The following is a 13,007-nucleotide window of genomic DNA, read 5'->3' as shown; positions in this document are numbered from 1 at the left end:
CTCATCCTCTGCTGCCCCCTTCTCCTTCTGCCTTCAATTTTTCGCAGCTTCAGGGTTTTTTCCAATGCGTAGGCTCTTTGCATCAGGTGGCCAAAGTACTGGAGCTTCAGCTTCAGCATCAGTCCTTCCAATGAATATTCAGGGTTGATTTTGTTTGGGATTGACTGGTTTGATCTCCTTGCAGTCCAAGGAACTCTCAAGAGTCTTTTCCTGCACCAGAATTGAAAAGCATCAATTCTTAGGGCCTCGCCTTCACTATGGTCCAACCCTTATATCCATACATGACTACTGGAAAAACCACAGCTTTAACTATGTGGACCTTTGTTGACAATGGTCTCTGTTTGTGTGGCATGGTTGTGGAGGACATTATGCCTTCATTCCACTTAATCCATTTATTTATTCTAGGTGGCTGGTTCTCCAGGGACACACCCTTATCCTCTGGGCAGGTCCTGTTTTTGAAGGTCTGTTTGGCTCATTCTTCCTCTTTAATCCCAGGGTGGCTCTCTTCCATCTTTCTTCTTAGCTGGGCAGGAGTCTAAGGCTCCTCCTAAATGTTGCCTGTTGTTGCTGTTGCTAAGTCAAGTCCAAACCTTTTGGGAACCCACTGACTGTGTGCAGCCCTCCAGGCTCCTCTCTGACAGGGTCCTTTTTCAAATATGAAAAAAGAGAAGGCAAAGATATAAAACAGGAACTCAGTCACGTCTGACTCTTTACAACCCCATGGAGCCTGCCAGACTCCTCTGTCCATTGGATTTCCCAGGCAAGAATACTGGAGTGGGTTGCCATACCCTTCTCCAGGGAATCTTCCTGACCCAGGGATCAAACCCAGGTCTCCAGCATTGCAGACAGATTCTTTACCATCTGAGCCGCCAGGGAAGCCCATAGATCTGTGACCTTGGGCAAGTTACAAGGTCTCAGGGTGGTTATGATATTAAAACAATTCACTAAAACAACTAAATGATTGTTTTTATTGTTTATTTATTGCTGCATTCTCCCTTGGTGAATGAAATCCTCTTTATCTTTAAAGTTCTTATTGCTATTCCCGCTCTCATCCCAGGAGGAAGAAAAATGACAAATCATCTGAGGAGATCAGGGCCCGAATATGAAACTCTAGGAGATTTAAAGTTCAGGAACCCTTCTCAAATGCTCACAGTTGATGTCTCTGGTATAAGGAGTTAATATTTGAATCTCAGAGAACATAGTACACTCAATAAAGACTTCCTTAGACTAGTTTTCAGACCAAATAGCAAAACTGAAAAATTTCAGAAAAGGAGGACGATTGGGTTGAAATTCAGATACACAGGAGAGGATAGGTATTTCTTTCCTTCATCATTGTGTTCCTGGCCCCAACAAAATGCCTGATGCATAGTTATTTTACCCATCTCACAAATATTTGAGTGTCTGCTATGTGTCACACATTGTACTAAGTTCTGAAGATAAAACAAGAAAATATTCCTGCCCTCATGGATTTACATATTGATGAGAAAGTCAGTCTATAAACATATGAACAAATAATACATTTCGGAGAGTTATAAGTATTATGAAGGAAATAGAGCCAAGGAAGGGAAAAGACAGTGCTGAGCTAGTGGATGATATTTAGAAAGAAAAGTTTCCCAGAGAAGGTCACTGTTAAAGCAGATTTGTTCAATAGTTGCATGGATTGATACAATCTTTTTATTCCCTTTCATTTAATGAGATGGGTGAGCCTCTATCAACCAGACTTTGGGGATGACAAAATATTTTAGGAAAACCCTAAATCAGTGTTTAAAGATGATCTTACATAACTAAATGAGTCAAAAAAATTCCAAGTTCAAACAGTTCCCTGAAAATCTGTCTTAAAAGAAACAAGTTAGTCTACGGGAAGAGGAAATTTCAAAATCTTTTGGTGCCATCTCAGCTGCTGGGCTTTTTCCAGTGAGGGATGGAGGGAAGGACTAAGAGACAGGGATAATAGAGTGGGAAAGTCTAACATACTTCTAACCGAAGATCTGGAAGAGAGAGACAGACAGAATACAGTTGAGCAGTATTTTAAATATATATATATATAATATGAATTTTCCAGAGTGGATTAATCCAATATTTAGATTCTAGGAGACTGTTTAATCTCAAAAGATTAATAAAAAATCCTCATCTAGACACACCATGAACACTAAAATGCTCACAAATTTGAATTCAAGGAAGGAAAAGAAATATAAGCTGTATGGCAGATTAAAAATGGCTACTTTTTTTTTTTTTTTTTTTGCTACTTTTTCAATTGAGAGGAGGAGACAATGAGATGAGAGCAGTTTCTCATTTGTAGTTGTGGACTCACAGTTTGTTTTGGCAGGTTCCAGTTTGTTCTGATGCTTCCCTGTTTCACATCCCGGCTTTCTTCCCAACCACTGGCCCTGCTGACTTGTAGGGACTGCTGACCTTGGCCTCCAGAAGCAGAAGTAAAGCAGTTTTCACCACATCTCAGTTTTTAAAGGTCTAATCTCTGCAATAAGTCTCTTATTCTATATCATTCATACAGTTAAACCTTCCTGATCAAACCCTCATAGATATTCCATGTTTTGGATCGGCCCAGGTAAAATTTTGGCTTTCTGTTATTATGCTAGAAGATGTGAACAGTTGCTACTAGGGGTCAGCTATTGGTGGGTTTTGCCACATATAATGTCCAAGGAAGAAAATGATAAAGAGTTTTTCACAGTCCCCATTCATTTCACTTTACTCATTTGTGTTACTTTTTTTTTGCCTCTGTGGGCATGGAAATGTTTAAATGTAAAGAAATTAATGTAAAATGTTAACAGCTATGGAGACATGGTAAGATTGAAATGCTATGGTCAGCTGAATTATGCCAAAGGGGCTTTTTTTGGTTGTCCCTGATCTCTCTTTCCTTTGCACCCTACATTGACTCCATAAGCAATCTACTTTCAGTATAAATGCACAATCTGATCATTTTCACCATTTCCACTGTTACTGAAAAGGCACCAATATTTATTGAATGGAGAAGCGCAACAGTCTTATAATTCATTTCCTTCATTCTGCTTTTGCTCCTGTACATTTTTCTTCTTTTCTCTTTTTATCTTTTTCATGTAAGACCCATGTCATCTTTTAACATAAATTGTTGTTGTTCAATCTTTAAGTCCTGTCTGACTGTGCAAACTCCATTGACTGCACTTCACCAGGCTCCCCTGTCCTCCACAATCTCCCAGAGTTTGCTCACATTCAGGCCTATTGAGTTGGTAATGCCATCTAACCATCTCATTCTCTGCTGCCCACTTCTCCTTTTGCCTTCAATCTTTCCCAGAATCAAGGTCTTTCCCAGTGAATCTGCTCTTTGCATTAGGTGGCCAAAGCATTGGAGCTTCAGCGTCAGTATCAATCCTTCCAATGAATATTAAGGGTTAATTTCCTTTAGGATTGACTGGTTTGATTTCCTTGCAGTTCAAGGGATTCTCAAGAGTCTTCTTTAGCACCACAGTTTGAAAGTAGCAATTCTTCAGCGCTTAGCCTTCTTTGTGGTCCAGCTCTCACATACATGATTACTGGAAAAATCATAGTTTTGACTGTACAGACCTTTATCAGCAAACTGATGTCTCTGCTTTTTAATACACTGTCTAGGTTTGTTATAGCTTTTCTTTCAAGGAGCAAGTGTCTTTTAATTTCATGGCTGCAGCCACCATCCACAGTGACTTTTGAGCCCCCCAAAATAAAGTCTGTCACTGTTTCCATTTTCTCTCCATCTATTTGCCATGAAGTGATGGGACTGTATGCCATGATTTTAGTTTTCTGAATGCTGAGTTTTAAGCCAGCTTTTTCACTCTCCACTCTCACACTCATCAAAAGACTCTTTAGTTCCTCTTTGCTTTCTGCCATAAGGGTGGTGTCATCTGCATATCTGAGGTTATTGATATTTCTCCCAGCAATCTTGATTCCAGCTTGGCCTCATCCTGCCTGGCATTTTATAAGATGTACTCTGCATGTAAGTTAAATAAGCAAGGTGACAATATACAGCCTTGACATACTCTTTTCTCAATTTTGAACCAGTCATTCTTCCATGTCCGGTTCTAACTGTTGCTTCTTGACCTGCATACAGGTTTCTCAGGAGGCAGGGAAGGTGGTCTGGTATTCCCAACTGGAAGAATTTTCCAGTTTGTTGTGATCTACACAATCAAAGGCTTCTATGATCCAATAAATTGATGCATGTTTTTTCCTAGTTCTTCAATTGTATATATGTGTGTGTTTTTCACAGCTGAGTGGCTTGCGGGATCTTAGTTCCCTAACCAGGGAATGAACCCCTGACTCCTGCAGTGGAAACACTGAGTCCTAAGCCCTGGATCACCAGGGAATTCCCTTTTAAAATTTTTATTTCTTTGAATTAAAGAAAAATTAAAATATATGAAATTTTTGGAAGGGGAAATTTTTTTTTTTTAATTTCTCCATTTCTTGCATTGCAGCCAGAGAATGAGATCAGTATATATTTACTTTGGTGTTTGTTGACCTTCCTCTTTGGCTTAATTTATAGTTAATTTTTATAAATATTACATTGTTACATGCATGTTTGAAATGAGAGTGTTTTGTTATTTGGGTACAGAATTACATATAAAAGCTACACATATACGGCTTATTCACTCACTGTATTACTCAAAATTTTATATCATAATTATTTTGCCTGCTTGCTCTATCAGTTTCTTAGTTGTATTAAGCTCTATTATGTTGGTAGATGTTTTTCTTTCTCCTTTTAATCCTATTTTTGTTTTATATATTTTGAGTCTTTGTTTAAAGCTTATACTTTTCTAGAAATTAATAAAAATAGCTCTCAGTCTCCCTCTCTTTCCAAGTCTTCCAGGCTGCCTGTGTGTCAAGATATTCCACAAGAGAGACTTTCATTATTTCACTGCATGTGCTGCTCAATCCTCTCTCCAATTTCTAATTCATACCTGGTCTGAGAGTGTGCTCTTGCCTAAGAAGATCTGAGCATTTTTCCATAGGAGACCAGGACAGAGGCAGAGACTCTGATGCAAAAGGAACCACAAGAAAGGTGGCTGAGAAAGGTGAAGGAGAGACACAAAGATGGTAGTAGAAAGTAGTGAGATGCACTCTGAACTGAGACAGACCAAGAGCAGAGGAGTGAGACAAGATGAAGGGGCTTGAGGGACCAATGGAGGGTTGGCAATTCTTGGCTGTGCTAGGAATAGTATTTGGACAGAGAAAGTAATGTATAATTTTAAAAACCTGAAACATAAAATAGAGGTGGAGGATAGGTAACACAAGATCCTGGGACAACTGAATTATAGATAAAAAAAAACACTTGTTCCTATTGATTGCTTCTCATTAGGTTTTAAACCCTGTGCCAGTGTGTATATGTGCATATTTTTATGGAACCCCTCTGCTAATATGTGAGATTATCCCCACTTTGCTGATTATACCACTGAATCTCAGAGAACTGAAGTGAGTTGAGACTAGCTCTCTTTTCTTTGACATTACAGAAACAAATTTAGAGAAATGGAAGGGTAAGAAGGAAAGCAGGGAATTAAGTCATAAGTCCCACTCCAGTGTTCCTGACTGGAGAATCCCAGGGATGGCAGAGCCTGGTGGGCTGCCGTCTATGGGGTCGCACAGAGTCAGACAAGACTAAAGCGACTTAGCAGCAGCAGCAGCAGCATAAGTTCCAATACCTTGGGCACCTGATGAGAAAATCCAATTCACTGGAAAAGATCCTGATACTGGGAAAGATTGAGGATGGGAGGAGAAGGGGAGGACAGAGGATAAGATGGTGAGATAGCATCACCAACTCAATGAACATGAGTTTGAACAAACTCTGGGAGATAGTGAAGGACAGGGAAGCCTGGTATGCTACAGTCCAAGAGGTCACAAAGAATCAGACTTACTGACTGAACAACAACAACACCATGAAAAGATTATCACAATAAGTTTAGTAAACATCCATCATCTCATGTAAATGCAAACTTAAAGAAATAGAAAAAGTTTTATTTTCTTGTAAGGAGAACTCTTAAGATTTACTCATTTAACAACTCTTGGATATAATATACAGTGATATTCATTAGATTTATTATGTTGTATGCTACATCCCTGAGAAGCACAGAATTTATTCAGTCTAGAAGATTCTGTTTTAGTTAATTCACCAGTTTGTGTGAATTTCATTATTTTTCATATAACCTTGGCAATTTCAATAGATAAATTACTCATCATTATTTGTGCAAACTTATTAAAATAATCAGATGACATCTTTAAAAATATACCAATTGTTATCGAGTTTCCCTTATTTCTGTGTTTAGCAGTATCAGTCCAAACCACTGTAGGACAGCATAATTTCCTTAAAATTCTGGATATTTTTATAAAATATAAAAAACATCTTTTAAAATTAGAGACTAAACTGGTAAAATCAGAGAATTCCTTATCAGACAGAAATATCAAATAATCATAGAACTAAGTAGAGAAGTAAGTGAAGAATTAGAATCAAAACTTTGCATAGTGATGTCTGCTGATCCCTGGTGGTCTGGAGTGTGGATTTCAACAGATTATGTGTTCTGGGAGAGAGGAATCTGGGGTTCCTAGCAGGTCCTGGGGTAAGATCTAAAATCCCCCATGTAGAGCCAAACCCCAAAAAGGATAGCCCCCTCAGAAAGGAGAGCTGAGAAATATCTGTCCTGAAGACTGAGATGGTGAGTGTGGAAGCTGTGTAAATTTGGCTCTGGATGTCAAACATTACGCTAGTGCTAGTGCTTAGCTGATCACTTATGTCCTACTCTTTGTGAACTTTTGGACTGTAGCCCACCAGGCTCCTCTGTCCATGGAATCTTCAAGGGATCTTCCCTACCCAGGGGATTAAACCACTGTCTCCTGCCCTGTACAAAACATACTGAAAGTGAAGTCACTCAGTCATGTCTGACTCTTTGCGACCCCATGGACTGTAGCCTACCAGGCTCCTCAGTCCATGGGATTTTCCAGGCAATAATACTGGAGTGGATTGCCATTTCCTTTTCCAGGTGATCTTCCCAACCCAGGGATCGAACCCGGGTCTCCAGCATTATAGGCAGGTGCTTTACCATCTGAGCTACCAGGGAAGTCAAAACATAATAAAGGTTCAAAGATCAAGGTCTTCCCTTAGGCAAGGCTGAAGACTTTCCTCTCTGGTATTTGGAATTTAGGCCACAGTTCTTGTTTTTGGATGGATCACTGGATCTGTGACACAGTCCAATTTTTAAACCAGATTTGAACAGGAGAATGGCCACTTGGCTCAGGTAGAAGTAGATGAAGTGTTTGGTTTCACGTGTCACATGACTTCCACCATGTGGTGCCAGCTGGGGTTGTACTTCTTGTCAAACTCCTTCTTGATATGGACTGCAATGTCCTTCTCTATATTTAAAACGGGCCGTAATTGATATGTCTCCTAGGTATCTGGCAGAAATACATGCAAAAAACTTTTCAAGTGCTTTAATGCAGACCTTGAAGATTTACCACAGATAAAATTCAAGGAATCCAAGCTCAGACACAGTTAAAAGACAGGGGGGAAATACTTCAGGTGTATTAATTAGCATTAATTATTATGGTAACAGCACACAAAATATTTAACATTTTGAGAAGTAAACTTCTCTTTTCTACTTTCTAAGAGCTTTAAAAGTATTTACTTTTAATTGATTGATGATTGCTTTACAATATTGGTTTGATTTCTGTCATACAACATGAATTAACCATAGGTGTACATATGTCCCCTCTGTTTTGAATTTTCTAAGAGTTTTTTAAATTAGAAATTTATGTTGAATGTTTAAAATAAACTATAAACTTTAAAATATTCTCTAGGCTTTTCAGAAAGATGACACAAATCATTCCTTTCAATTTCTTCCAAATTATTTTTCTCAGTTGATCATAGTTCACCTAATAAGAATAGAATAACTTTATGGCAGATTTCTTTTGTTTATTATTTTTACATCAAGGTACTGGATATATATTAGGAGCAATATTAGAACATTTATATAGCATTTTCTCTGAACAGTACTTGTATGTGGTGAGGACTGTTCTAAGCACTTTACACCTATTAACTTCAGTTCAGTTCAGCTCAGTCGGTCAGTCGTGTCCGACTCTTTGGGACCCCATGAATCGCAGCACACCAGGCCTCCCTGTCCATCACCAACTCCCGGAGTTTACTGAAACCCATGTCCATTGAGTTGGTGATGCCATTCAGCCATCTCATCCTCTGTCTTCCCCTTCTCCTCCTGCTCCCAATCCCTCCTAGCATCAGGGTCTTTTCCAATGAGTCAATTCTTTGCATGAGGTGGCTGAAGTATTGGAGTTTCAGCTTCAACATCAGTCCTTCCAAAGAACACCCAGGACTGATCTCCTTTAGGATGGACTGGTTGGATCTCCTTGCAGTCCAAGGGACTCTCAAGAGTCTTCTCCAACACCACAGTTCAAAAGCATCAATTTTTTGGCGCTCAGCTTTCCTCACAGTCCAACTCTCACATCCATACATGACCACTGGAAAAACCATAGCCTTGACCGGACAGACCTTTGTTGGCAAAGTAATGTCTGCTTTTTAATATGCTATCTAGGTTGGTCACAACTTTCCTTCCAGGGAGTAAGCGTCTTTTAATTTCATGGCTGCAATCACCATCTGCAGTGAATTTGGAGCCCCCCAAAATAAAGTTTGACACTGTTTCCACTGTCTCCCCATCTATTTCCCATGAAGTGATGGCACCAGATGCCATGATCTTAGTTTTCTGAATGTTGAGCTTTAAGCCACTTTTTCACTCTCCTCTTTCACTTTCATCAAGAGGCTTTTAGTTAATCTTTACTTTCTGCCATAAGACCTATTAACTTAGTGCTCATAATAACCAAATATTAATAGTTGTTATTCTCATTATCTCCATCATAAAGAAAGAAAGTGAAGAAAGAAGTCTCTCAGTCGTGTCCGACTCTTTGTGGCCTCATAGACTGTAACCTACCAGGCTCCTCTGTTCATGGGATTTTCCAGGCAAGAGTACTAGAATGGGTTGCCATTCCCTTCTCCAGGGGATCTTCCTGACCCAGGGATCAAACCTGGGTCTCCCACATTGCAGGCAGATGCTTTACCTTCTGAGCCACCAGGGAAGCCCCATCTTCATCATATAGACGAGGAAAAGGAAGCTCAAGGAATTAAGCAAGGATCACACAGCTACTAAGTCTTCAAACACAGACTGACTGGCTTCAGAGTTACTCTGGACCCCTATGCTACACTGCATCTCAGAGAGATCTTCCATGACTACATCTAAATTCAGTTCAGTTCAGTCGCTCAGTTGTGTCCAACTTTTTGTGACCCCATGGACTGCAGTACACCAGGCTTCCCTGTCCATCACCAACTCCCGGAGCTTATTCAAACTCATGTCCATCGAGTTGGTGATGCCATCCAACCATCTCATCCTCTGTTGTCCCCTTCTCCTCCCACTTTCAATCTTTCACAGCAGAATTAACATCTAAATTAGGATCCCTTTTATTTGATAGTACTCTTTTTTTTTCCTCCTGAGTGTTAGTACAATTTAAAATTATCAATTAATTTTTGAATTAGTTTATTTTTTTTCTTCCCAATTATTTTTATTAGTTGGAGGCTAATTACAATATTGTAGTGGTTTTTGCCATACATTGACATGAATCAGCCATGGATTTACATGTGTTCCCCATCCTGAACCCCCCTCCCACCTCCCTCCCCATCCCATCCCTCTGGGTCTTCCCAGTGCACCAGCCCTGGGCACTTGTCTCATGCATCCAACCTGGACTGGCGATCTATTAGTTTAATATCTGTCTCCTTTAGTCTCTTTCTCTTTGAGAGCAGGAACCATTTATTGCCACTTCCCTGTATATACCCATTGCCTAGCACAGTAGACTCAATAGTAGATGCTCAATAACTAGTTGAGTAAATGAATGAAAGCATAAAAGGTAACTAAGAAAAATGTTTCCTTCATGGAGTAATGACTCCATCGTGTGGAATTTTAGAATATTGTCTAAAAAAATTTTTTTTAACAGGATAGGTTTCATAGAACTGATTCTCCTATTTCCCAGGCTTGTATTAGAGGCTTTGCTATTGTTTGACTGGTCCTTTTGGGATTTTTAGAGCTATAGGAAAGCATCCTCTCTTCAGGGCAGGCCTAACTAGATTTGCTTGGTGAAATGAATTGTGCAATTAGGTGAATAGCAGGTATCAGCTTAAGTCCAGAGCTCGCTTGATTCTACCTTACCAAAAGGTAAAGCATCGATCCACTAATAAGCTCTTGGTTCCGAATGATCACTCTGGCACATCCAGAGCCCCTTCCATGCAGCGTTCTACTATCTAAGAAGCCTATCCGTGGCAGTACCGAACTCGCCATCATATATTCCTTACAGTGTATAATGACTAAAGTAGAAATTGTGTACAGAAATAGCCTCTGCCCTACAATCATACACCAGGAGAGAGTAAATTGCACTCCATTCTAAATCCTAAAATTTACTGGTATAATGTTTTGCACATATTGTTGTTCAGTGGCCAAATCGTGTCCCACTCCTTGCCACCCCATGAACTACAGCATGCCAGGCTTCCCTGTCCTTCACTATCCCCTGGAGTTTGCTCAAATTAGTCGATGATGCCATCTAATCATCTCATCTTTTGTTGACTCCTTATCCTGCATCAGGGTGTTTTCCAATGAGTCAGCTCTTCGCACATACAACCTGTAATAATTATTTTTAAAATACCAATATGTTAAATAGAACTACGTCTCTAATCTACCTATTATGCGCAGTTCATTTTATGAAGTTAGCGTAACCTTGCTATTTAAACTAGAAATGCACAAAAAGAAAAGTAAAAATTTTAAGCCAGTATGATTATAGTTGGAGATTATATATACTGAGCCTGTTTTTTCCCCGGTTTAATCTAGGTCCAACTCTGTTTCTATTACACGAACCATCAACAAGAGAGACGCAGGAGGTCTAAACCTAGCGAGAGCCGCTCCTTCCCCAAGAGTTCATGGTCCTCGGGTTACTCTCGCCACTGGAAACTCTATGGTCCCGGGGCGGGCTGGGAGGCTTGCGTTTTAAAACCGTGGCGGGAAGATGGCGGCCGCATTTGTCGCCAGGGTCAGTTTTTGCCGAGCGGGAGGACGCTGGGACTCTGCGTTTCCCTGAATGGTGGAGAAGATTTCGCGATGAATATAACGCGCTGGAGTGGGAAACAGCGAAGTTCAGCATCAGGCTTAGACTCCTCTTCGGGAAGCGGCGTTGACGGCAGTGACAGCCCCTTGCTCCTTTCCGGGCCGGTGCTGAGTCCACCTCCGGGCCTGGGACGCAGCTTGAAGGATCGCGGGCGCCGGCCGGCCGGAGCTACAGGTACTCCGAGGCACTCCGTGGGCAGCTCAGCCGGGCTACTAGTCGCGAGGTGTCCTTTCGGCGCGGAGCTCGCTCGTTTGCAGGGCCCGCTCAGCTCCTACTCCCTTTCTCAGTTTGTGACCCCGGCCCTGAGCGGCATGTCACTTTCTGTTGACAAGGAAGAGCTGTTAGTCCGTGTTCAGAGACCTGGTATTAGTCTTCAAGTGGTTTCTGGGTTTTTATTCTTTCGACATTTATTTAGAGAAACAACTTACTAGTTGGCCAAATCTCTCAAACCTGTAAGGGATTCACGCCTAATAATGCCCCTACTCCTTACTTATATTGGATGTGTTTTATGGCAGGCTATATATAACACGTAAGGAATTCCAAAACTCAGTGGAAGGCTAATTACTGAAGTCTTACGTTAAAACTAACTACGTCCTTCCCTTTTTTTTTTCCTTGTTTTTTTTTTTTGGTGTGTGTGTTTGTTTGTTTGTTTTTTGTTATTTTCCGCAAAAGGGGAATGCAAGCAGACGTTACCTGATGATCAAGTAGACAAGCTGCTCTTGGCAAATTGGGGACTTCCTACAGCGGTTCTGGAGAAATATCACAGTTTTGGTGTAAAAAAGATGTTTGAATGGCAGGCAGAGTGCCTTTTGCTTGGACAAGTCCTGGAAGGAAAGAATTTAGTGTATTCAGGTATTCAAGTTTGTGCAAATTAATGTCTGTACCATTTTTAAGACATTATGAATGTAAAGAATGCTCTACTGAGGTAAGGCAGATGAAATTTATAAGTAGAGAAAGTCTTAAAATATATGAAAAGTAGAGTTTCATCATATGCATACCTAAGTTATGAAAATCTCATTATATGGTGGGGTGGGGAAAGGCAAAACCCCTGCAGTTTAAAGAGAGTTATCTGCTTGCCTTTCCTCTCAACATACATTCATCCCAGTGTGAGCATGCAGTATGAGATGTAAATGTGTTCTTCCCACAGTTGATCTCAGTTGCCTTTCAGTGTGTGAACATTTTACAGTACATATCTGTTTATAAGTTGACCTGCTCATACTGGAGTATATACATAAAACCCTATGTAATAATATACTTTATGAAAGGTTATATGGGCTTTCAAGAGTAATTTTGACTTATAAAACTTTTAACCATCTGTCTTTAGAATACTGACTTTAGAATCTAATCACTTGGTAAGATGTACTTGGTTTGTATCAGTTTTCTCTGAAGTTGTGAGTTATCCAGATTTTTTGTTATGGCTGACAAAAATAGCTAGGAAATTTACTATCAATAGATATAAATTCTCAATGGATATGATGAGTTTGAATAAACTCCAGGAGATAGTGAAAGACAGGAAAGCCTGGTGTGTTGCAGTTCATGAGATCCCGAAGAGTGTGACACGACTTGGTGGCTGAACAAGATACAACTTCAGGCTGTTTACTGGCCGTGTAACCTTGCAGATTACTTGAGAGAGAGGAGGAGGAGAACGAGAGGAAGTGAGAGTGCATAGAGAAAGCATGAGTGCCTGGTTGTGGATTTAGGAAAGTTTTTGGCACATAGGAAGTACTCGTAACTGCTGGTGGCAGTTAGTGGTAGTTGTAGAATGCCCTGACAATTTCAATTGCTTAAATACTTGGGTGTCATTCATAACTGTGGTCACCAACTCGCATAAATTTATCACCAGGTCC

At 40.2% G+C, this 13,007-nt stretch overlaps 1 protein-coding gene and 1 non-coding gene across 5 annotated transcripts in view; one reads left to right on the top strand and one right to left on the bottom strand.

Annotated features, from left to right (window-relative positions):
* Positions 1–6,998: 6,998 nt before the first annotated feature.
* On the bottom strand, positions 6,999–7,070 carry TRNAY-AUA. The gene has a single exon. It is a non-coding gene; the product is annotated as a tRNA-Tyr (tRNA).
* Positions 7,071–10,997: 3,927 nt separating this feature from the next.
* Positions 10,998–13,007, top strand: part of POLQ (DNA polymerase theta) — a 108,077-nt gene continuing 106,067 nt past the window's right edge. The window contains exons 1-2 of one of the 4 annotated variants that reach the window (XM_043473094.1): positions 10,998–11,334; positions 11,833–12,012. In XM_043473094.1, coding sequence (XP_043329029.1) covers positions 11,154–11,334; positions 11,833–12,012 — 361 coding nt within the window. In that variant the 5' untranslated portion in view covers positions 10,998–11,153. The remainder of the gene's footprint in view (positions 11,335–11,832; positions 12,013–13,007) is intronic. The other 3 variants (XM_043473093.1, XM_043473092.1, XM_043473090.1) reach the window with 3 other exon arrangements.

This window comes from Cervus canadensis, chromosome 7 (genome assembly GCF_019320065.1).
Source record: "Cervus canadensis isolate Bull #8, Minnesota chromosome 7, ASM1932006v1, whole genome shotgun sequence".
Lineage (NCBI taxonomy): Eukaryota > Metazoa > Chordata > Mammalia > Artiodactyla > Cervidae > Cervus > Cervus canadensis.
This window is presented reverse-complemented; position numbering and strand designations above follow the sequence as displayed.